Source organism: Malus domestica, chromosome 11 (assembly GCF_042453785.1).
Source record: "Malus domestica chromosome 11, GDT2T_hap1".
NCBI classification, from domain to species: domain Eukaryota; kingdom Viridiplantae; phylum Streptophyta; class Magnoliopsida; order Rosales; family Rosaceae; genus Malus; species Malus domestica.
In genome coordinates this window covers 28,207,791-28,227,904 of record NC_091671.1, presented here as the reverse complement: position 1 = coordinate 28,227,904, position 20,114 = coordinate 28,207,791, and the positions used below count along the sequence as shown (strand labels likewise).

The 20,114-nt window shown below is 37.3% G+C and overlaps 3 protein-coding genes across 9 annotated transcripts; 2 read left to right on the top strand and 1 right to left on the bottom strand.

Moving 5' to 3' along the window:
* The first annotated feature begins 1,639 nt into the window (after positions 1–1,639).
* On the top strand, positions 1,640–2,044 carry LOC103430095 (uncharacterized). The gene has a single exon (XM_008368226.1). The coding sequence runs from the start codon at positions 1,640–1,642 to the stop codon at positions 2,042–2,044; it is 405 nt and encodes a 134-aa protein (XP_008366448.1).
* A 1,287-nt stretch (positions 2,045–3,331) lies between these two features.
* LOC103430067 (DUF21 domain-containing protein At1g55930, chloroplastic-like) lies at positions 3,332–10,656 on the bottom strand. Its single transcript, XM_008368199.4, has 14 exons — positions 9,848–10,656; positions 9,130–9,227; positions 8,933–9,026; positions 8,564–8,641; positions 8,309–8,412; positions 6,918–6,999; positions 6,511–6,650; positions 6,355–6,433; positions 6,181–6,244; positions 5,830–5,921; positions 5,665–5,730; positions 5,198–5,314; positions 4,043–4,213; positions 3,332–3,807 (listed from the first exon to the last, which is right to left on the bottom strand). The coding sequence occupies exons 1-14, from the start codon at positions 10,418–10,420 to the stop codon at positions 3,568–3,570; spliced, it is 1,998 nt and encodes a 665-aa protein (XP_008366421.1). The 5' UTR covers positions 10,421–10,656; the 3' UTR covers positions 3,332–3,567.
* Positions 10,657–10,980: 324 nt separating this feature from the next.
* On the top strand, positions 10,981–15,768 carry LOC103448330 (uncharacterized). 7 transcript variants are annotated; one of them, XM_029088851.2, is made up of 12 exons: positions 10,981–11,117; positions 11,579–11,638; positions 11,995–12,047; positions 12,160–12,212; positions 12,832–13,110; positions 13,218–13,314; positions 13,417–13,541; positions 13,911–13,992; positions 14,106–14,238; positions 14,365–14,522; positions 15,204–15,295; positions 15,389–15,768. In XM_029088851.2, exons 5-12 carry the CDS (start codon positions 12,957–12,959, stop codon positions 15,430–15,432), a joined length of 885 nt encoding a protein of 294 aa, XP_028944684.1. In that variant the 5' UTR covers positions 10,981–11,117; positions 11,579–11,638; positions 11,995–12,047; positions 12,160–12,212; positions 12,832–12,956; the 3' UTR covers positions 15,433–15,768. The 7 variants fall into 7 exon arrangements, with proteins under 7 accessions (XP_028944684.1, XP_028944687.1, XP_028944686.1 ...); XM_029088854.2 differs by lacking the exon at positions 15,204–15,295 and adding an exon at positions 14,675–14,685; XM_029088853.2 differs by lacking the exon at positions 15,389–15,768 and adding an exon at positions 14,675–14,685 and having other exon boundaries at positions 15,204–15,384.
* The last annotated feature ends 4,346 nt before the right edge of the window (positions 15,769–20,114 follow it).

Genomic DNA, 20,114 nt, shown 5'->3' with positions numbered 1-20,114 from the left:
TGCAGATACTTCTTCTTTGTTCACATCATTAGAATCTGATGGATAGCAGCCTAAGTTTAATAAAATAAATAAATAAACATTTTCCTAATTACTCATCATGCACTATATATATATATATATATATATATATAGTTGAATATCAAAGTACACGATGAACAAAACTAACAAGAATAAGAATATTATTAAACAAACTAAGAATGCCGGAACGGCTACAAAACCCTAAGAGGCTACATTGTGACTGACTTGTTTCTCAAACTAAATTACAAGCAATATTTATAGAGAACTAAACCTAAGAAACCCTAACTCGGATGGGTTAGGCCCAAATCCTAAACTAACAAGCAAAACCCAAATACTAAAATAAACCTAAATACTAATATTTTCCAAACACCGACCCCCGGGTCAAACTCATGGCAGTTAACGACATGAGTTTGCAAACAAGCAAATGTGGATGCAAGCCTCTAAATTCCAACGTCAATGCCAATGCCAATACCAATGCTGATGCCAATGCCGATACCGATGTCGATGTCAATGCAAGATTTCCATGGCAATGCAAATTCCAAACAAACAATCAAAAAAATCCAATTTACTCTGTCCCCAATGTCACTCAAGTGGTTTACTAATCCAAATACTCAAACGATCGTTGCGGTGAGCAACAATAACAGACTTCAAACAATTCAAGCGAGCGATGACCAAACGAGCAACCAAATCATTCAAACTAAACCCTTGTGTGGGCCCTATCGACTTAAAAAAAAAAACCAACTTTTTCTCCTTGCCCGTGTGGGCCTAAAAAACCTAACCATTTTTATTTTATTATTATTATTTTCCTTCTTATTCTTCTCCACTCCTGCTTTGCTCATGCAGCAACCAAGTCGAACAAAAGAAAAAGGGATTGCAGCCAACAAAACAACTCCAGTGCAAAGTCAAATTGCAGAAGGGGACTCCATACGAGCTGCGACGGATCCGACTCATAGGAATCGAGTGCGGGTACGATGCGAGTCATCAAGTTGTTGATGGAAAAGATCAGGTTTCGGTGTAGTTATCAAATCTGATTTGCAGGAGTTCAAGTGGAGACGAACTCGATCCGAGTGTTTCTCGAGTCGGAGCTTCATCAAAACGTGCAGGTGACCAGAGACGAATACGAACGGCGGGGAAGGAGCAGATGGCCATCAACACAACTGAAAAAATTAAACACACTTGTTTTTTTTCCTGCAAACTATCAAACACAACTAGACAATCTGAACATGAACGACAAACGGACACAAGCAAATGGATACCAACCCAAAGAAAATTAAATCCTGAAGATGAAACCTACTCTGATACCAAGTTGAATATCAAAGTGCGCGATGAACCAGACTAACAAGAATAAAGATATTATTAAACAAACTGAGAATGCCGAAATGGCTACAAAACCCTAAGAGGTTACATTATGACTGACTTATTTCTCAAATTAAATTACAAGCAATATTTATAGAAAACTAAACCAAAAAAACCCTAACTCGGATGGGCTAGGGCCAAATCCTAAACTAACAAGCAAAACCCAAATACTAACATTTTCCAACAATATATCTATATATATAGGTATACAACCCCAACAAGGTCACCTCAAAAGGCAATTGAAATATAATTACAGCCCCTCTTTATGGCTAGGCAAGGCAAAGATGGCACAGCAGTTCATTCTTCCATTGCCTTATTGCAAGAGAGGTTTCGACAATTGCAGAGAGCAAAGGAGATTAGGCAGGAGAGAGAGCTCTTGAGGCAGATACTTTCTGAATCAGACAGGACTTGTACTCCGGCCACATATTACGAGCCAACTGGGTTGTTTCTCCAATCTGGATTGACAGTTTCTCACAACTGTAAGCCACCACCTCACCAACCCCAGTACTCAATGTACCTCCAACCTAACTTGCAGAGCAAGCAATCTAGTTACCTGAAGGTTTCTGATGAGACTCGGGATATGGGGAACGGAGGTTCAAGTTCAGTTCCAGTCATGTGCAGAACAGACAATTTTGATGATTCAGATGTCGACACTTCTCTTCGCCTGTGAAGCTACTTCTACGTACTGATGGTTCATCGCTTTGTAATGTTATTGTTGAATATATTGTTCTAGTGAGATCTATTAGTTATATTGGGGAAGCATTAACAATGTAATTATAATATGTACCAGGATGATCAGAAGCAGTGTCTTATGTTCCTTTCCGAGTCCAGTCTGTGATCTGGTCAGTGTACAAATGAATCCCAATCATATTCTGTATGGTTTGATCACATCTACATATCATTTGGTGGGACGCAAAAATGAAGCATCTTAGATGAAAAGAGGGGAAATATTTGTAACATGGACAATATATCATAAAAAGTTTGGTTCTGTGTAGGCGTTAAAGGGAGCTTTGAGAAAACCTCACCACCACTCAACTTTGTTGAGGTTTTTTAACGGATGAACATCTTACATAGAGAATCTCTAAAACACAACCGGCCGGCTTCTCTTTTTCTTATTCTAGTACTTCATAGTTTATATTTTGCAATTGATGTATCCCTATACAATTATGTACAAGTGTAAGTAGACATTTATTTATATGTTATACAATAAGTTTAATTGAATTAAAAAAAATAAAAAATAAAAACCACGTAGGCCCCTCCTAGGCATCTAGGCACGATGCCCTTTCCCGCCGCCCTACTGTTATCTAGCGCCTTTTAGAACCTTGGAAAATCTGAATTCAATATCTTCATCCGTGGTTGAAAGAAATGATAATGGGAGACTGAGACAAGGGTGGCTTCGGTTGAGAGAGAGAGAGAGAGAGAGAGAGAGGCATCCGTGCTTTGGTTAGGGTTTCGTTTGAGATGATGAATAGGGAATAGTTTGGTTTTTTTATTTGATTTATAAAAGTTTTTAATGTTAAATAAGCAAATAAAAGGGTAAATTTGTCTTTATGGGCGTGTTGTGAAAGTGAATTAAACCTCAAGCTGGTCCTGTAATATTTCAAACATAGAAATTTTTGTAAAAACTTGATAAACCTTTTATAGTTAAAGTAATTTTGCATTGACAAAGTCAGTATGAACAAGTATTATTCACTTTCTAATTTCTATGCACCTTCACTTCCCTTAGTTTCTTGTTAATTCTTATGTTCGATTCTCCATCCAAGGCTGTGAAGAACCTACGCGAAGAAGATGTTCCTTGGGCGCAGTCAGTTAAGTCAACTAGGCCATCATATCGAATCTTTCGATGTGGGCCGAATCAGAGTCCATAGATGACACACAACTTGTGAGTTGGATTATAACCCAGTGACCAGTGATGGCACACAAAACTATCGACATATAGAAAGATAGAAATCGAATCTTACATAATCTGCACTATTTTTATCAGGAAAAAGATGACCTCTCTGTCAACCAATGAATTCAAAATGATAAATCCTGCCCATTTCAAGTTCAATAGGTTACTGTGAAAATTTCAAATCTTGGTACCCAAATATTTGAATCTTTTTACAGTATTCCTTCCTGATTCTTCTTGTTATTTTCTTCTCAATTTTTACCTCTTGTATGATTCCGTCAAAAATGGAATCGCGCGAAATGCAACTAATGTCTACTGACATTATCAACAGTGTCTTCATGTTCATCAGATATGGTGTTCTGTGGTCTCTTCTGAAATGAATCTTCGTCGTAGTCTGTACCATCCGAGTCCTGATCACCATTCCACTTTCTTTTCATGATTTTGGGAACCAAGCGGGTCACCTCTTTGGTCTCCAATGTAGCAGGATCATTCTCTATCCTTTCAAATCGAACAGCACCAACCTTTCTGGCATTTCCTGCTAGTATCTGGCCCAAAAAGAAAAACAATACTAACAAAGATATTACTCGGTCCAAGTAAGCGAAAACTCTTTTAATACTAGTTAATCCAAGGCAAACCCAATCTACCCCCACCACCACCAAATATATGATTGACCAAATCATCCAAAAAATAATACGCGCAAGCATTAATATGGAGACCTAATTATGCTAAAAGTACGGAATTTTCAAAGAACTGTATGCAGCAAAATATTAAACATCATACCTCAAGTTTAAAAATTTGGTGCTTTTCTTTTTTATCCTGGTTTTCAGACTTGCTCTCTTCAATCTCCTCTTCATTTTCATTTTCAAGAACAACTTTGATGCTCTCACCCGTCCTTGGGATATATCCAAATGCCTCGCATATAAAACCTGATACTGTCTCATATTGATGACCCTGTAAACAGGTAAAAGTCAGATCAATGTACAAGTGAAATTGGAAAATATGTCAAACATCCAATGCACATCGCTGATACTTTTTAAAATTGTCTTCATTGAAAAGGAAAACAGAACCATTTGGAAAATAATTATTTTAGCATGACTTTGTTCTTTGATAATCGATAATGAGCGGAAACTAATGAGCTCTTGTAAGGTATTAGAGTTCAGCTCTCAAATCACACTCATAAGTATTAGGTGAGCACAAGAATGATTCAGGATTTTTTATTTGTAGAGTGTTTGAGTGTTAATATGTCTGTAATTAAAGGGAGGACATATGCATACCCATAACGTGCCCTCAAATTCAAAACAAGGAAAGACCATCTCTGTAAATTAACCGTGCATGAGAAGTGCTACTTCCAATGTGGACAGCTGTTCATCAGACGATTTTAAATGAAACTATAATATGAAACAGAGCCAGTTTCTTGGTAATAGTCGTTTCTCATGCAAGAGTTCAACGGTATCCGTTGTGTTATCCATGTGCCGGTGCAAATTTTGCTTCCTAGACATTAAGTGTGGAAGGCTAGGCATTAGGTCACAACGAGCCCTTGGTTTGAGTGGAACCAAAGAGCCTTTGATGGCTCAAACATTCAGTCTAGTACAGGACTAGTGGACTGAGTAGGAGCCAAACTCTTTAATTCCCGTTTCTTATTTTATTTTATTTCACTAAATTCTTAATTCCCTTTGCGTGTATGTGGGTTGGACACTAGGGTTGTGGCCCTTAAGACCTAGGTGCTTTCTAATATATTTTTACGCATCAGAAAAATAGAACTACATCATATGGTCTTAGTTGTATTACACTGCAATAATGAACAAGCAATTATGCAGAAAAGACGACAATGACCTAATGCTCAATGACAAAAGATCGGGGAGGATGGGTATGGTATGATCACTTAAAATATAAATTTCAAGAGCAACATTTAGAATTCAAAACTTTCAAAGATACCTCTGGCATCTTGACATTTAGATCTTCAGAGAGCTGGTCAATAGATGTGTTTGCATCTACATCGAATATCCCCTCTGCACGCATCACAACGTAGCCAGTTTTTTTCTGAATCTCCTCCTGTTTCAGCATCAATAATTTCAGTCAGATGTTATCATCAATAATTATTTTATTTTATTTCTTGAGAAATACGTTATCATCATATTGAGAAGCATAGTTTGTGTGTTTATGGTTAAACAAAAGTTGTGCTTCCCTGTATGTGTAGAGCTACATATCTCATGCATAAAAAAATTTGGGACAAGGAAATTTTCTTTCCGTTGCTTGACTTTATTTGATTTTGTAGCTTTTTAATGTGATAGATTTCGACTGATACTACTTGTGCAAATGGGTGTGCCCCCATAGTGCTTTTGCTACATTACATATTACAAAAAAATTGGTCAAGGAGCACAAACAGTGGTAGTGAGAATTACTTTTGAATCATTTTCGTCAAATATTTCACCAACAATTTCCTCAACCACATCTTCCAGGGTTACTATCTGTTTCATCACAAAACAAGTTAGAGAGATGCTGCACAACTTGGTGAATTTTTAACAGAAACATTGGACATTAAATTCAATAATGAATGAAGAACACACCCCCACAGTTCCACCGTATTCGTTAAGAACCACGGCCATGTGAACCTTTCGAATGCGGAACTCCCTAAGAAGATTCCAAACAGACATTGAATCTGCAATATGGACCATACTCCATATGAGTCCAAAAATAAAACATATTTCAAACCAGATGGCAAACACGTTCCAGACAACTTTTACCATGAACAGCATATAATTTCTTAAAGAGCTATCCCAACTTGATACTATGCACAATAACAAAATTAGATTTTTAAAAGTAATGTTGTTAAAGCTTTACAAGTGAATTGACCTAGTATCATGTAGTGACATTAGTTCAGAGTCCTGAACCCATAGATTTTTGTCAATGATGATTACCAGGCACAAAGTAAGCAGGTTTTTGAGCCATATCCCCCACAGTAGTACTTTCTAGTAGCTCACCCTTCAAAATCAAACAAATTTACAGTTCTGCACTATGAGATCGCTTATTCAATTAATAAATAAAGAATAAGGATTTCATAGAGGGAAAAAAACAAGTACAAACTGTCTCACCTTCTGAACATAATCCAGTAGATCCATTGCATATGCTATTCCTACTATATTGTCAACACGCTGCTCAAATACAGGTACCCTAGAAGAATGTTCCAAGATATTATCACCAGAAGGCATGAAAAAACTATTCAGTGTACCACTAAAATTTTGGATTACCTTGAATATTGATGAGTTACCCACAGGTCGTGAAAATCAACTAGCGTTGCACTGGCATCGATGGCAACTACGTCTACGAGAGGTGTCATCACCTCCCTAACATGTGTATCTTTGATCTCCAACACATTTTCAATCATATCCTGGAAAAGGAGTTATTTTCCCATAAAAAAAGTGCATCTCAGATAAAGACCGTATATCAGAAAGCTTGACAACTAATAAACTTAAATCCCCAACACATCCCACTCTCTTCTCTCCAGATACAAAAGGCCCTCGACGTGTCAAGGAGTATAACATCTCTATTTATTATAACTATTCAAAAACAAAGTATTAGTTTTTCATCTTGCAAGTAATCAAAACCAAAAGATATTTTCAACAAAAGTGAAAAATAAAAAGCCCTGTTCCAATACCTGTTCTTCCTCCTCTATTGCCCCACTCAACTCTGCCCCCCGCAGCATCAGTTTTAACTCCTCTTCAGTAACATACGGTTCACTGATAAAAGAAAAATCATGTAAATTAAGGGCATAATTTCCTAAGTAAACAACATTAATAGATACAACTTGAATATTCCACAGATGTAATTCTTTATTATCCATAAAGTGAAGGTACGCATAAAAAATAACCAAATTAAGGTACACCAGAAAATATAGTCAGGTTAAATAAAAGAAGATATCCTCAATAATATTCTAGAATGATAGATGTTCTGCTTGCTGTCAACAAACAAATGAGATAAGAATCCTAATATATTGTTAAACTTAGACGTCTAATCCACAACTAATTGGCTACATGGAGATCCTGGATCATATAATTTGTTATAATGCAAGGCTCATAATTTTCGATTAGTCAGACTGACCCAAACACGTGGATTAATTATGTTGGGACATATGGAGCATTTGTAGTTGTTGGGGTTGGCATGTGAATATTGAAGATGCTATGATAAAGTCCATTGGTTTAAAATTCTCCCATAAACATAAGCCGTTAGGAGCTGTTGAATACTGAAGATGCTTCCTTTTTTTCTTTTCTTTTTATTACTTGAGAAGCTTAACTTAAGCCATATGGCACATCAGCTGAATACGTATAGCTCTTGGGTAGAGATTTCCAACGCACACCTAACAGAACAAAGTGTATGCCACATTCTAATAGGGAGAAAGAAAATTGCTAACTAGAAAGTGGCCTAGAGTTTGTCTCTAGCCACATAGCCAATGTGTTTAAAAACTCAATTATACATTATATCATAATATGATGTATAAGAGATAACATGAACAGAAATAGAGAAATCATATTATTGAATGGTCATACTAAATTCATACTATCAAATTTATGAAATACAGTATTTATGTGACTAGTCTTCCTATGCCACTCTCCTTTATAGAAATGTCTACAGCTAGTCTTTTAACTGAGAAGACTAGTCAGGACACTTAGGAGAGGGAAAAAAATGGGAGTAAAGGAGTTAGTAAAGGAAGAGGCTTTTCAGTTGATGTTGGAAAGAGATAAAATGTGCACAATTTACAGGCAGATAACTGACCTCCTAATAAAACAACGAAGGAATTTTCATTAGATGGTAAAACATATAATCTGGTTTTTCAACAATCCCCACTAACTATTTATAAATACAATCAGCAACAGATGTTTTGATTAACACTTAAAGATACTTCCAACCTACCCATAATCTGACTTTGTCATCTTTCCTACTCCTTTGGCAAACAATTTCTTTAAGTTACTGTATGTACTATTATGTCTATAAGCCACGACAAAATGAAAATCAGGGAGAATTCAAACTTGGGTTATCAAAAAAGCAAACCTTCTTCCTTTTAACCCAAGTATTTTTAGCATCCCCATCGATAGATATGTAACAATTCTCCCCACCGGATATAGTACCAATGAAAGCCACGCCACTGGCCTAACCTAGGGGCATCACACCCAACATTCAAAAGAAGTAGGTAACATCAGTTAAGGCAAAACCAGCAAACAACTCAAAGTTTAAAACAAAAGAGAAAGATGTAAAACTAGTGGTCATAGGCGGTTTTAGTTGAAGTTACAGAGATTTCTAACATACCACAAACCTTGCAACCTCTGTGGGATTGTGAACAGCAACACTTTTCGGAGTTATTTCGGTGAGAAGCAAAATAGCAACCTTGAATCATCAAGAAAAACAAACAGTATTTATTATCAAATCCACTAGTAGTCTAGTACATTGATTCCTTATATTATTTGTGTATATGCAGCCTCTAGCCTTTTATAAGAAGTTAGGAAACAAGAAAACACAACACTTCTTTTACACTTTACTTCTAAAAATAGCTTTTTTCAGCAAAAATCAGCATCTATGTAGTAGACGTATCATTCTCTTTAATAAAATAATTAGACTCTCTCTCTCTCTCTCATGTCTATGTTTATAAATTGATCAAGCAATGAAAATGAGACATACAGTCATTATGCCCGTTGCTGCAGTGACACCAGCTTCACCAAATATTGCTGTTGCGGCATCTGTAACTAAAGCAGTTGCTCCAATATTGACAACACTGAGTAAATAAGTAAATTCTACAATAAGAAAGAAATGTTCAACTTCACGATAAAAATAAATAAATAAAAATTAATGCCAGCAAGAAACGAGAAGGAAAGTACGTTGTGCCAATAAGTATGGTTGTCAAGAACCGTGTAACATCGTTGCGAAGCAATTTGAAGACGCCATTTTCAGACTCTTTCTCAGCCAACTCACGAATCTGACACATTATTAATATCAGTTAACTAATGTTATTTCAAGATCCTAGTGTGTCGGATCATTCACTTTCATTCATTATTCTAATAGGAAGATCATTCACTGTAAAACGGGTACAAGTATTTCAAACTCACAAATATATCAGCACAAAAGGACCAAAAAAGAAGAACACCATAATATATTGAGCTTCTAAATGCCATTTAAAAGAATTGTCTCGTTAAGAATGAAGCTAACCACAGATAACGCTAACTCTCATATATGAAATCAAGTTATTATTGACTAATTGCAACGTTTAGGCAAAGATCCTTTGCAGTATTAGTTCAAAGGTACAAAATACACTCTAGGGAGGGCAGAGCCTAACTATATTACGTCATGTGACAAGATATCAAACCAGAAATGGAAACTAGCGAAAACATACAACTGAACGATAAACTTTAGCATAGACTAACAATACACTCTTCTACAATGTTCATTCATATTACGTACCAGGATACAAAGTAACATTACAAAATGAAGTCAAAATGGTACAGTGTCCAGTTGGGTACAAGTTCAGCATCCAAACAAATATACATTCCTTGACAATACCGATGATATAAGCATTCACGTAACATAGCATGCTCATACCTTCCAGGGCCAGAGGGTCGTAATTGAAGTCTCCGCCATCGAGAAAAACGCCGAGAGACCCAAAAGCGCCGCCAAAATCAAACCCTGCTCTTTGAACACCTGCAGTACCTGCAAAGTCTTGGGCCAGGCATTCCTGAGCAACAATATGCTCTGCCCAATTACCCCATAACCTGCATTGACCACACCCTCCACAGCAAAAGCTCTCCTACAGCCATAAATCAAAACCCCACAAACCACAGCTGCCAAAACTACACCACACTTCACCAATTCCTCAACAAAATCAAACTTCGAACCCGAAACAGCATTCGTACCACCCACACTCTCCCTATCTTCACCTAAAGCTTTCAACGGAGCTCTATTAACCAGCAAGTCAACTCCTTCAAACCTTGGAGCTAAGAACCTCTTCACACCGCTACTACCGATACAATTCGGCCCGAATCGAAACGGGTACCGATTATTTTGCAGCAAAACCTTTACCGGAAACTTTATTTGCCGATTGCAACACAAGAGACTCCATGATTTCGACCCGGAAACGAACATATTCGGAGCCAGAACACAAGACTCGAGCGCCATTTCGATAAATTACAATAAAAGAACAGAATTTGAACAAAACCCAGAACGAAAAATGAAGTAATTGAGAATAAAACAGCAAAGAATCGAATAAATTTATTGTCAAAGTTTTGAAATTGGGGAAATTTTGAAAATTATTGTATAGGGGTTTTTCTAATTTTCATGTGTTTGGGATATGGGATACTGGATGGGACAAAATTGGGGTGTTTGAGGGGAAATTTAGAAAAATAGCCAAAATTATCTATATACTAAAACCCGGTGGAAAACACTGTTCACGAGCAGTGTAATGGCTTAAATGCCCTTTTGTTTCTTCTTTGTTTTACGTTGTCTTATCTGCTTGGTACAGTTAACTGACTGAAATGCCCCTCATGTTAGTCTTTGCAGTGTGATTCTTTCCATTTTGTAGTGATTCATCGGGTCTGCCGTTTTTATCCACCTGTCCATTATCTGTGGTTCCTTCTCCATGCCGTGTCAGTGATTTTTTTACCTAGCCCACGTGTCGGTCATCGTGAGGTTTGGTTTTTAGTTTATACCCACTTTGCTTTTTGTTCAGTTTCCCATACCAAATTATGCATTTCTATCGTTTTGTAAGCTGTGCGTTTTCCTCTTCCTCTTTCCATTGTCGCCTTCGGTCGTCCCTTTCAAATCTCGGTCTGTGTCCTTTTCAGCTCTTCGTTTCTTCACTCAACACCATATCAGTGTAAGGGTTTTCAACTTTTAATTTTTCTTTTGTTTGAAACTGGGAAGTTTGATTTTGATAGATTCGAAAGAATACAAAAGTTAAATCTTTATTTGGGTGAATTTTTAAACCCAGTTTCTCTTATGGATTTTCATGGGTGGTTAAATTGAATATGGAGGTTTTTATGTGGTCTCAGATGGAAACAATTATAGAAGGGATGCAAGATATAAACGGCGTGGAATGTTTTCTATTAATTTTTTTCTTTTTTTTTGAAATCAATTTGGGGTTTTGTTTGGTTTTGTTAATTACGGGCTGTTGAACCCAGCAATTTGTCTACACAATATGTTGTTTTTTTTTTGGTTTAAAATTGAAGAGTCTTTGCCTTCCATCTGTTTTCTCTTTCTGGAATTTCCTTTCTCAACGTTTTTCAAGCTTATGGTATATAATTTGTTTTTTTTTTTGGTTCATGATTGGTTTTGCAGGTTTTGTTTGTACAGAGAAGACGGTAACTTGGCTGGTGCACTGTCTGTTTTCAGTCGAGGGTGAGGTTTACTTTGTTACGTAGTTAATCTTAAAGTTGTCATCAGTTGTTTGGTCCATTTGTGATCGAAAAATTTGGGAGCATCTTTATCTGTTCATTTGTCATGTTTAAATTGGATTAAATTTTATGTTGTCCAAATTATAAGTTATGTTTTATTCTCATATATCAATTTGGTTGGCTCTTATGTTTATGATGGTTCTGATTCTGATATAGCAGTTCGATTAAATTTTAGGTTCTCCAAATTATAAGCTGCGTTTTATTTTGATATACCAATGCGGTTGCCTCTTATGTTTATATCAATTTGGTTGCCTCTTATGTTTATGATGGTTCTGATATAGCAATTTGATTAAATTTTAGGTGGCTGAGAAGTGTTGCACTGCTCCAGATTCCTTTTGTTTGAAACCTCTCAGGTCTTACAAGTTCTTATTGGTTATTTTTCCCTTCTTTTTTAGCGTGCATTTTTAACTTTTAATTTTTTTTTGTTGGGTTGTGTCATTTGATTTAGTTCTTTTTTATTTTCAGAAAGCGATGATTGTCGTCCTGCGCTCTAGCAACTATAAAGAACACAGCTTTAGGTACACTTACTCTCTAATGAAATCTCAAGTTTAAGTCTTAATTGATTTTTGAGTGAAGTGTTTTATGGTTTTGTTGATTTGGCTGGTATGTTTTCATTTGTTTGATTAAAATTTAATTTGGGTTATTAGGTATTTCTTGATTTGAATGATTTCTAAATGTTGTTTCTCCCCCAGTTTATGATATGGATAACTGTAGTTGGATAATAGTATGAGCTCAGTTATATTCTTTGAACCAATGACGGCTATTCAATTTTTTTTTTCTGTGTCTTTTTGAACTTTCATAAGTCATTGAATTTTTCTTAATCAATATTTTGTTTAAGTCTTTACTCCTGCATAGTTATCAAATTTTGATTTAAGTTAGCTTATCTTTCCTTATTTATCTACATTACTTGCACAAGATAGTATTGTTATATAACTGATGTCTGAGAAATTAATATTTTTACTTATTTAATCATTTCTTTTAAGACTTAGCGATGAATAATCTCTCCATGTTAACAATTTAATATATGCATACTGATGAATAATATCTATTTTTTTCCGTTTATTAATCTCCTTTTTAACTTTGTTCGTTTTTTTCCCCCTTTTTTTTTTGGATTCACTTTATATGCATAACCAATAGTAAAGAAACATGCGGTTCAAGGCTCCACATCGGACATTGACTACGAGACTACAGCTTAAAAATTGAACCTGGTGGTAGCTATGAAATCACAAATTTTCGGACCACTAGAATGAAGGGCCAGTACAATGTGGTGCCGCATGAGACTCAGCTTATATTCAATGGTAAAACAAATTTCAAAAAGCTCTCAAAATGTGTTTCCACCTATTCCTCGACACCGGTTTTTCCTACAGGATTACAACACTCTTTATCCCCACTTGAACAAAGTTGACATTCTTACAGGTAATAATATTATATATGTATCTATATATAGAGATTAAAAACACTAAAGTTTATTTTTGCCAAATTATTTTTCACAACATGCTTATATTTACCTTTTAAATTGGAAGATGTCATTGGTCATCTCACTGCAATACAACATTTAGAGCCAAAACAGATTAATCAAAGGGTAGCATACAAGTGTGATATACACATTCAAAATGTCAGGTTATTCCTTTTTTCTTATCACTCTCATTATAGATTATCTTCATAATTTGCTTTATATTGAAAAACATGTATATATTTGTTTCTGATTTAATATATCTACAGAAGGCAACAACTCACTGTTACACTATGGGGAGACGTCGCTGAAGAATTTTGTTCTTCATCTGTCCAAGCACTGCCTCTCCCAATTGTTGTCATTTTTACAAGCTTAAAAGTGAAGCTTTATCTAGGTACTTAACTTAATTAGAAGCAATCTTTCGTATCTTTATTTATTATTATTTTTTAACACAGCTTTGTGTAAATTGTTCAAATCTTTTCTGATGACATAATTTTATCATATTCACTTCGTGTGACTTATCATATATCTTTGTTTTATACTTGATTAATTAATTTTTAAATATCTTAATAAATTGATTGTCAATCACTGTTATTAATTAACTTTCTCTTTTATTTTCAGCTTTTTAAAACTTCGTCCATTTAAATTAAAGTCATGGTGCAGTAAGTGATTGTATCATATCATTCTGATACTTGGCCTGTGTCAGTAAAACCATTTATCAATATTTTCTTTCAACTTTCTTATCATTATTTTCAATGCACAGATAAAATTGTGATGAACAGTACTGATTGCTCACTTCTCCTTTTTGATCCAAACATCCCAGAAGTTAATGCATACAAGTCGGTGTAAGTATTTCTATAGCTTTTAACACAATTAAACTCTTTTCACTGTTGTAAAAGCAAAAGAAATATTAGTTTCATAAAATTATTCAAACAGTTTTACATTTTCAATCATACAGGTTTGCAAATTGTAACGAGCCTGTGAAAATATTGGCCCCCTTCTCCAGACAAGTAAATGAGGCTGAAATTTTACGTACAACCAAGATGTTCACAATTGATGAAGTCGCTTTTCTAGATCTTGATTTACACAAGGTATAAAATCTAATTACATGTTTTTAACTCATCTTAAAAACATATGATTGCACTTTTACATTTTTAATAAACATTGTCTACATAATTAGTATTCCTTATACAAAACTATTACAAACTGTTTTGCAGAATGATACGTTTTTCTGTAAAGTGTGTGTCAAGTGTTTTGACACACGTTATCAATGGTGGTATAGTGCGTATGCCAACTGTGTAAAACAAATGCATAAAGACTTGACAACTGGACAGCTGATCTGCCAAAAGCATCCAAACCAAATTCCAACTCCTTGGTAATGTTTAACATGCATTCCTCAAACTTTGTCTTAAATATTTGTTATCCTTATCTTTTATTCTTTCTTTATATAATCTAACATTTACCAAATCTGTTTTTTCACATTTTTTCTCATATTTGTATGCACATGGTTTGAATACATTTATCAAGAATGAAATCAGGTCAGATATCCTCACCCTCCTTGATTATTTTTCTCGCTGTTTTTCTGCAGCTGTTATCCAAAACTTTGTTAGAGTGATACTTAGCTTAAATTTTGTGATGTTAAACAAAAAATTCCAACCTTTCCTGCTTTCACGTTATTTAAACAACTTTCAAATACTATGTGGTCAACAATTAAATCATTGTTCAAAACATACTCATTGCAGCACATATTTACCCTTTTTGTACAAAATTGGTATAGCTTTTGCACTTTTGACCATGTTATCTTCATTACTTAGTGACTACAATCTGCTTCTTTTTGTTTACACTTGAGTACATGTGAAGACCATAACCAATATGGCTATCATAAATCCAAACTATTAATTAACTTAATAACCATGAATTTCGTTGTAGATTTAAGTTTAAAAACAAACATTGATTTTTGTGGTTTTATCAATGCTTTCTTCTGTTTTATATTTATTTGTATAAGTTGAATTCAAGATTATTTTCCCTTAAGCAGTTTTGTTTTTTTTTAATCTAGGTATAAAGTCAATTTGGTTCTTGAGCATCACACCAATGAAATCAATGCTCTCATAATTGGAAAATCTGGTGAAAAGCTTTTTGGTGTGCCATGTAAAGATTTAGTACTGAATCAAAGATTAGTTGACCAACAACAGTTACCAAACAAGTTATTTAAATATAGTTTGTTTTATTTTCTGCAACTAGGTTGTTTTGACAGTGGAGAACCAAAACTTCATCTGGTGCCCTAAAAAATATACAGTATGGTTCATCAGCATATGTAAAAAACTCTTCCGGATGTTTTATGGCATGCAAATAACTCTTTTTACTCGAAACTTATCAATATTTTTGCATGTTCATACACCAGCACTTATTAATATTTTGTATATCATTGCTGGTTCTGGTTAAAAACAACTACAACTACCAGACTGTTAGATGAATGTAATATTTTTTGCATGTACATAGACCAGCATTTTGTAATTTTTTGTATCCAAGTGCTGGTTTCAGTAGAATGATAGCTATAACTACTAAACTATGACAAATGGATGTAATATTTACCAATGAAGTTGTGCATATTTAACTGTTTATCTCTATAGTGTTTCTAATATTTTTGTTATCAATGGTATTAATATTCTGTTACACTGTTTTTAAACCCGCGGCAACGCGCGGGCATTATACCTAGTTTTGACTATAAATTGAATTTTAACCACTATTATAAATATTTATAATTCTATTTAAAACTTGACATGAAAATATCATAATACCCTTTACTTTACTGGAGTTCACCGTTCCTTGTTCTCTGCCTTACCCTTTTTCAAGTAAAAACCCTTCCCCATTTTTCTCATTTCCTTATTTTCCTTGCTTTTTATGCAATTGCTTTGGAAAATTATGAACAAAAGGCAAAACTAAGTTAAACACAATTACAGGGAAAGAAAATGGGTTGTCACTTGTGCTCTTCACCTTCATCTTTCTTCCACAACCCCCAAACTCCCTCCCGCTCTCTCCCTTCTTCTTCCCCAACTAATTTCCAACTCAGAAGCTCTACAATTAACACCCCCAGACTCAGTTTTCCTTCACTGCAATTTTAGTCGAGAACCTGTAAGCAAATACACCATGTTTATTTTCAAAACCCATATTTTACTTCGAAGAGACCGGGCATGGTTGGCTGCTGCTACTGCTGCTGAATAAGTAGTCACAGACGAGCAAAGGATCATTAGAAAACATGATTGTAGTTGCATCACATTGTATAAGAAAAACATACAATTGGAAAATTTAAAGACAAAATATCTTGGCGGGGGTAGGGGCTGGAGAGAAGGAAGGCAGTTCTTTGGCCCTGGGTAAGTTAAAACCATCGAAGATGCGAGGGTGCCCAACGGACAATACCAATTCATACAATAACTCCAATTAACACCCCCAAGACTCAGTTTCCTTCACTGCAATTTCAGTCACAAACCATCGAAGCTGCAAGACCCAGTCTCAGAATCAGCACGGCTCAGCACAGCACTCTAAAGCTCCAGAAATTGAAAATATTCAGAGCTCCGTTGGAAATTCCGGCTCTTTACGAAAAGCTACATTTAGGTTAGAAGCTTTAATGGTTGACAACCTCTGTTGACCCTAAAAACTACCAAGCCTACGTGGCACGCAGGCCGAGTAATCTATAAGCTAACTACATCCTTCGATGAATGCGGGGCGTGCCAACTCGTCGGTTGAGCTCGACCGAGGAGTAAATTTGCTGATGTTGCGTTGGGTACGCGACTGACTTCTGCGTCCTGCGATTGCGGCCGAGAAAGGAACACGTCTCGACCTCTTGGGCTCTCGAACCTAAAGATAAGGTTACTATTCTTACGAAGTTCACAAATCGCCATCGTCGGATTCGGTCACAGTGATGTTATTCGTCAAAGTAAACTCTCTCCGAATCGACACCAAAGTGTAAGGGCATAAATACTCAAAGAGAATATAAGTCTTAATAATGAACGTGGTTCGGCCGTCTGAATGCCGAACTCTAAATCTCACTTGGGAGTACCCAATCATAAAATAACTCGGCGTGCAATGCGCCGAGCTCAATAAACTGTAACACCTCACTTCGCCGAGAAGGCTAATGAGATGACCTCAATCAATAAGGATCCGAAAATCCTTCTCGACTGAGACTTGGATAGGTAACCAACCGTCCTCGCCGCAGTGCTGTCGATGCCAACGGAAGATACTGCGAAACCGGCTGATTCTACGATGACAGAGCTATCTATGCCGACTTAAGATATCACCGGTTGCTCCCACAGTGTTGTTGATGCCAACGGAAGATGTGTCAGCGAAAAGGGAAAATAAAAATCTCAAAGTTGTTGAGAGAGTTTGTGCAGGGCAGTTTGTGTGTTGAATTGGAGGGGCTTGAATGATGCACAGCCTCCTCTATTTATAGCATTGGATACATTTGAAGCCGAGTTAAAACCCTACTTGGACTAAGTCTTCTTCTCCTGATCAAACACCAACTCGACTAGTCCTACTTTCACTATAATTGTGAACCTAGTCCTTTATCAAGTCGGATTCGTTTCCGGGTTATTGATCTTGCCGGGACTCCTCATTGCATCAGGATTCAACTCGCCTTGCGGTATGGCATAATCGACCCGGATTTGGAAGCCCACGACCTAATCGAATCCTGTTGTAAGGCCTTTTGGGCCGAGACTAATTCTATACTCGGCCAACCTAATATTTTGGGCCCAAACATTGCCCCCTCGCTTCTGAGGTCCTTGGCCTGAATTCTTTGGTCGAGTTTTGACCTTGAAGAAGCGAATCTTACACTAAGCAGCGAATCTTACACTCAGAGCCCAAGTCCTCCATTTCCGAGGCGCATTTATTGAGCATGATTGCACGATCTTGATCCTGTTGACCAAAACACCACGTGGCATCCTTTAACACGGCCAATCCCCAATAATGACGTCTAAGGCGTGCGGCTCCCTGAATCGTAGTGCCATCGTGACATTAGTGCTGAACATGACCGTGCTACCTCAATCCGCGAGCCTTTCGTCATCGTGCAGACGCCAAAACGTCCTTTGCCCTAAATCTCGTCGCCACACGCAATCGTGCGCTCCCAAAACCTGAGACCCTCAGGCTTCTCAACTGCATTTCCTGAATGTTCATAATGATTAGCGATTTTTTTCCAGTCGATTTTACCCTTTATTTTGAATTTTGAACGATTGCCCTTCCTTCCCCAGTTCTATAAATACCGAAATTATCTCATTTGTTCTTTCACGCTTTTAAATTTTCTGAAATTTCTCGCCATCATTCTCCAGTGCATTTCTTCTTTCCGGGTCTTCGTTCTTCAATCTTTAACCCATAAAGTTCTTTTCTTGTTTCACCATGGCCTCCTTTATCTCTAAGCTTTCTAAGGAGTGTGACCAATGCCAGAAAATCATCGATTGGAGTTCAATCAAAACCATCCGATTTGAGAGCGATATAAGCACCCCTCATCAAATCTTGGGTCCTCTCTTCAAGGCGGCGGTGCCATCGACCATCACTGGACTTCTCCAAGAGCACCGCCTATCACCCTTGCTACAAGGGTTCGACTGGTTGAAGTGGGATGTGGCGAGGCCTCAAGGTTCTTGGCCCTCGACTACTACAACCTGGGCCGCCTGGGTTGTAAGAATGGAAAAACTCTTCGGCGAGCAATGGAAAACCCTAGGCATCTACGACGCCATTCACCTTTCATCCATGGAGGTTATTCTGGACATGGAGCTCCTCCTAGCGGCTTTATGCTTCTGGTGTTTGGCCACTAACACCATGGTCCTCCCTCTCGGGCCCCACTGGCCCCACCATCATCGACCTTACTGCCATCTTGGGGACTTCCCCGACTGGAATCCTAGTCGACTCTGCCCTCCCTGGGTACCCGTCGAATCTTAATTTGAAGGCGCTCTTCGACAAACGGGCCCTTGAGACGCTAAGCCATGAAGGCCAAACACCCTCGAAGGAGGAGTTCCATAAGCTTCACAAGAACTTCTTCAACTACAACACCCTCTACCTCCATTTTGCCAGCCGATGAGAAGAGGCCCTGCGAGAAGGAGAACACGAGGCGTTCCTCTTCTATTGGTACAACAAATTTATTTGTTGTACCAAATCTAACAAGTGTTTGGTGGAGAATATGCCAGTGCCCGAAACCTTAGCTAGCGGTCATACTCTAGCACTCAGCCCGGACATTCTTGCCCACCTTCTACGCTGCTTGGCCGAGACGACCCTGGATAAGGTCGATCCGCAGCAGAATAGTCCCCTCTAAGTCTTCCAACTCTGGCTGCAGGTCTACTTTACTCTTCTTCGGCTGACGATTGCTCACTTCTCGCCTACTGAAGCACTTGGCCCTCAACTGGCTTTTCGGCCAATCCCCCCTCACCAAGCCGAATAAGTGTTCAGGTACTTCTTTGCTCTCGACGACCTTTATAATGATGAGTTCTTGATCTGTCGTCGTCGAGAGTACCCTTCATCGATCAGACTTCCTACAACAGCATGGGGTGCAGACGAAGATGCTAACCTTCGTCAATCCTGGGGGTCTTTCATGCTTGCCCGCAACCTGCCTCTCGACTGTGAGGGTCTCCGAGCGAGTTGGGAAGTGTATCATCCCAACTTCCTTGCTCGGCAACTTGGCTATCTCCAAGGTTGTCCAGACACCTTCGGTGATTGGTGGGAACAGTATACCGAGCAGTTTTTTAATGTTCCGGTCGAAACCGTTTTGAATAACCTCTTCGATGGTCGACTTAAGAAGGCTTCTGCCCCCCAAGCCCAAGGTAACGGTTTACTTTGCCTTTTTCCTTCAACCTTAAACTACTGATCTGCTTTGCTGATTTGCTTTTACTTTCTCAGGTAGCCGATCATCGAAAAAAGTGGTGGTGGTTGCTGCGGCTGCAGCCGAGAGAAAATCGATTGTTTCTAAGAAAGCAAAGACTGCTGCGCA

Excerpts from the sequence above, each read along its gene's own strand:
- LOC103430095 (XM_008368226.1), top strand. The coding sequence starts at position 1,640 with ATGGCTAGGCAAGGCAAAGATGGCACAGCAGTTCATTCTTCCATTGCC.
- LOC103430067 (XM_008368199.4), bottom strand. The coding sequence starts at position 10,420 with ATGGCGCTCGAGTCTTGTGTTCTGGCTCCGAATATGTTCGTTTCCGGG. Across the intron at positions 8,642-8,932 it reads CAGCAACGGGCATAATGACT|GTTGCTATTTTGCTTCTCAC; the intron begins GTATGTCTCATT and ends TGATGATTCAAG. Across the intron at positions 6,245-6,354 it reads TACTGGATTATGTTCAGAAG|GGTGAGCTACTAGAAAGTAC; the intron begins GTGAGACAGTTT and ends TTGATTTTGAAG.
- LOC103448330 (XM_017335412.3), top strand. The coding sequence starts at position 12,957 with ATGTGGTGCCGCATGAGACTCAGCTTATATTCAATGGTAAAACAAATT. Across the intron at positions 13,315-13,416 it reads ATACACATTCAAAATGTCAG|AAGGCAACAACTCACTGTTA; the intron begins GTTATTCCTTTT and ends ATATATCTACAG. Across the intron at positions 13,993-14,105 it reads GTTAATGCATACAAGTCGGT|GTTTGCAAATTGTAACGAGC; the intron begins GTAAGTATTTCT and ends TCAATCATACAG.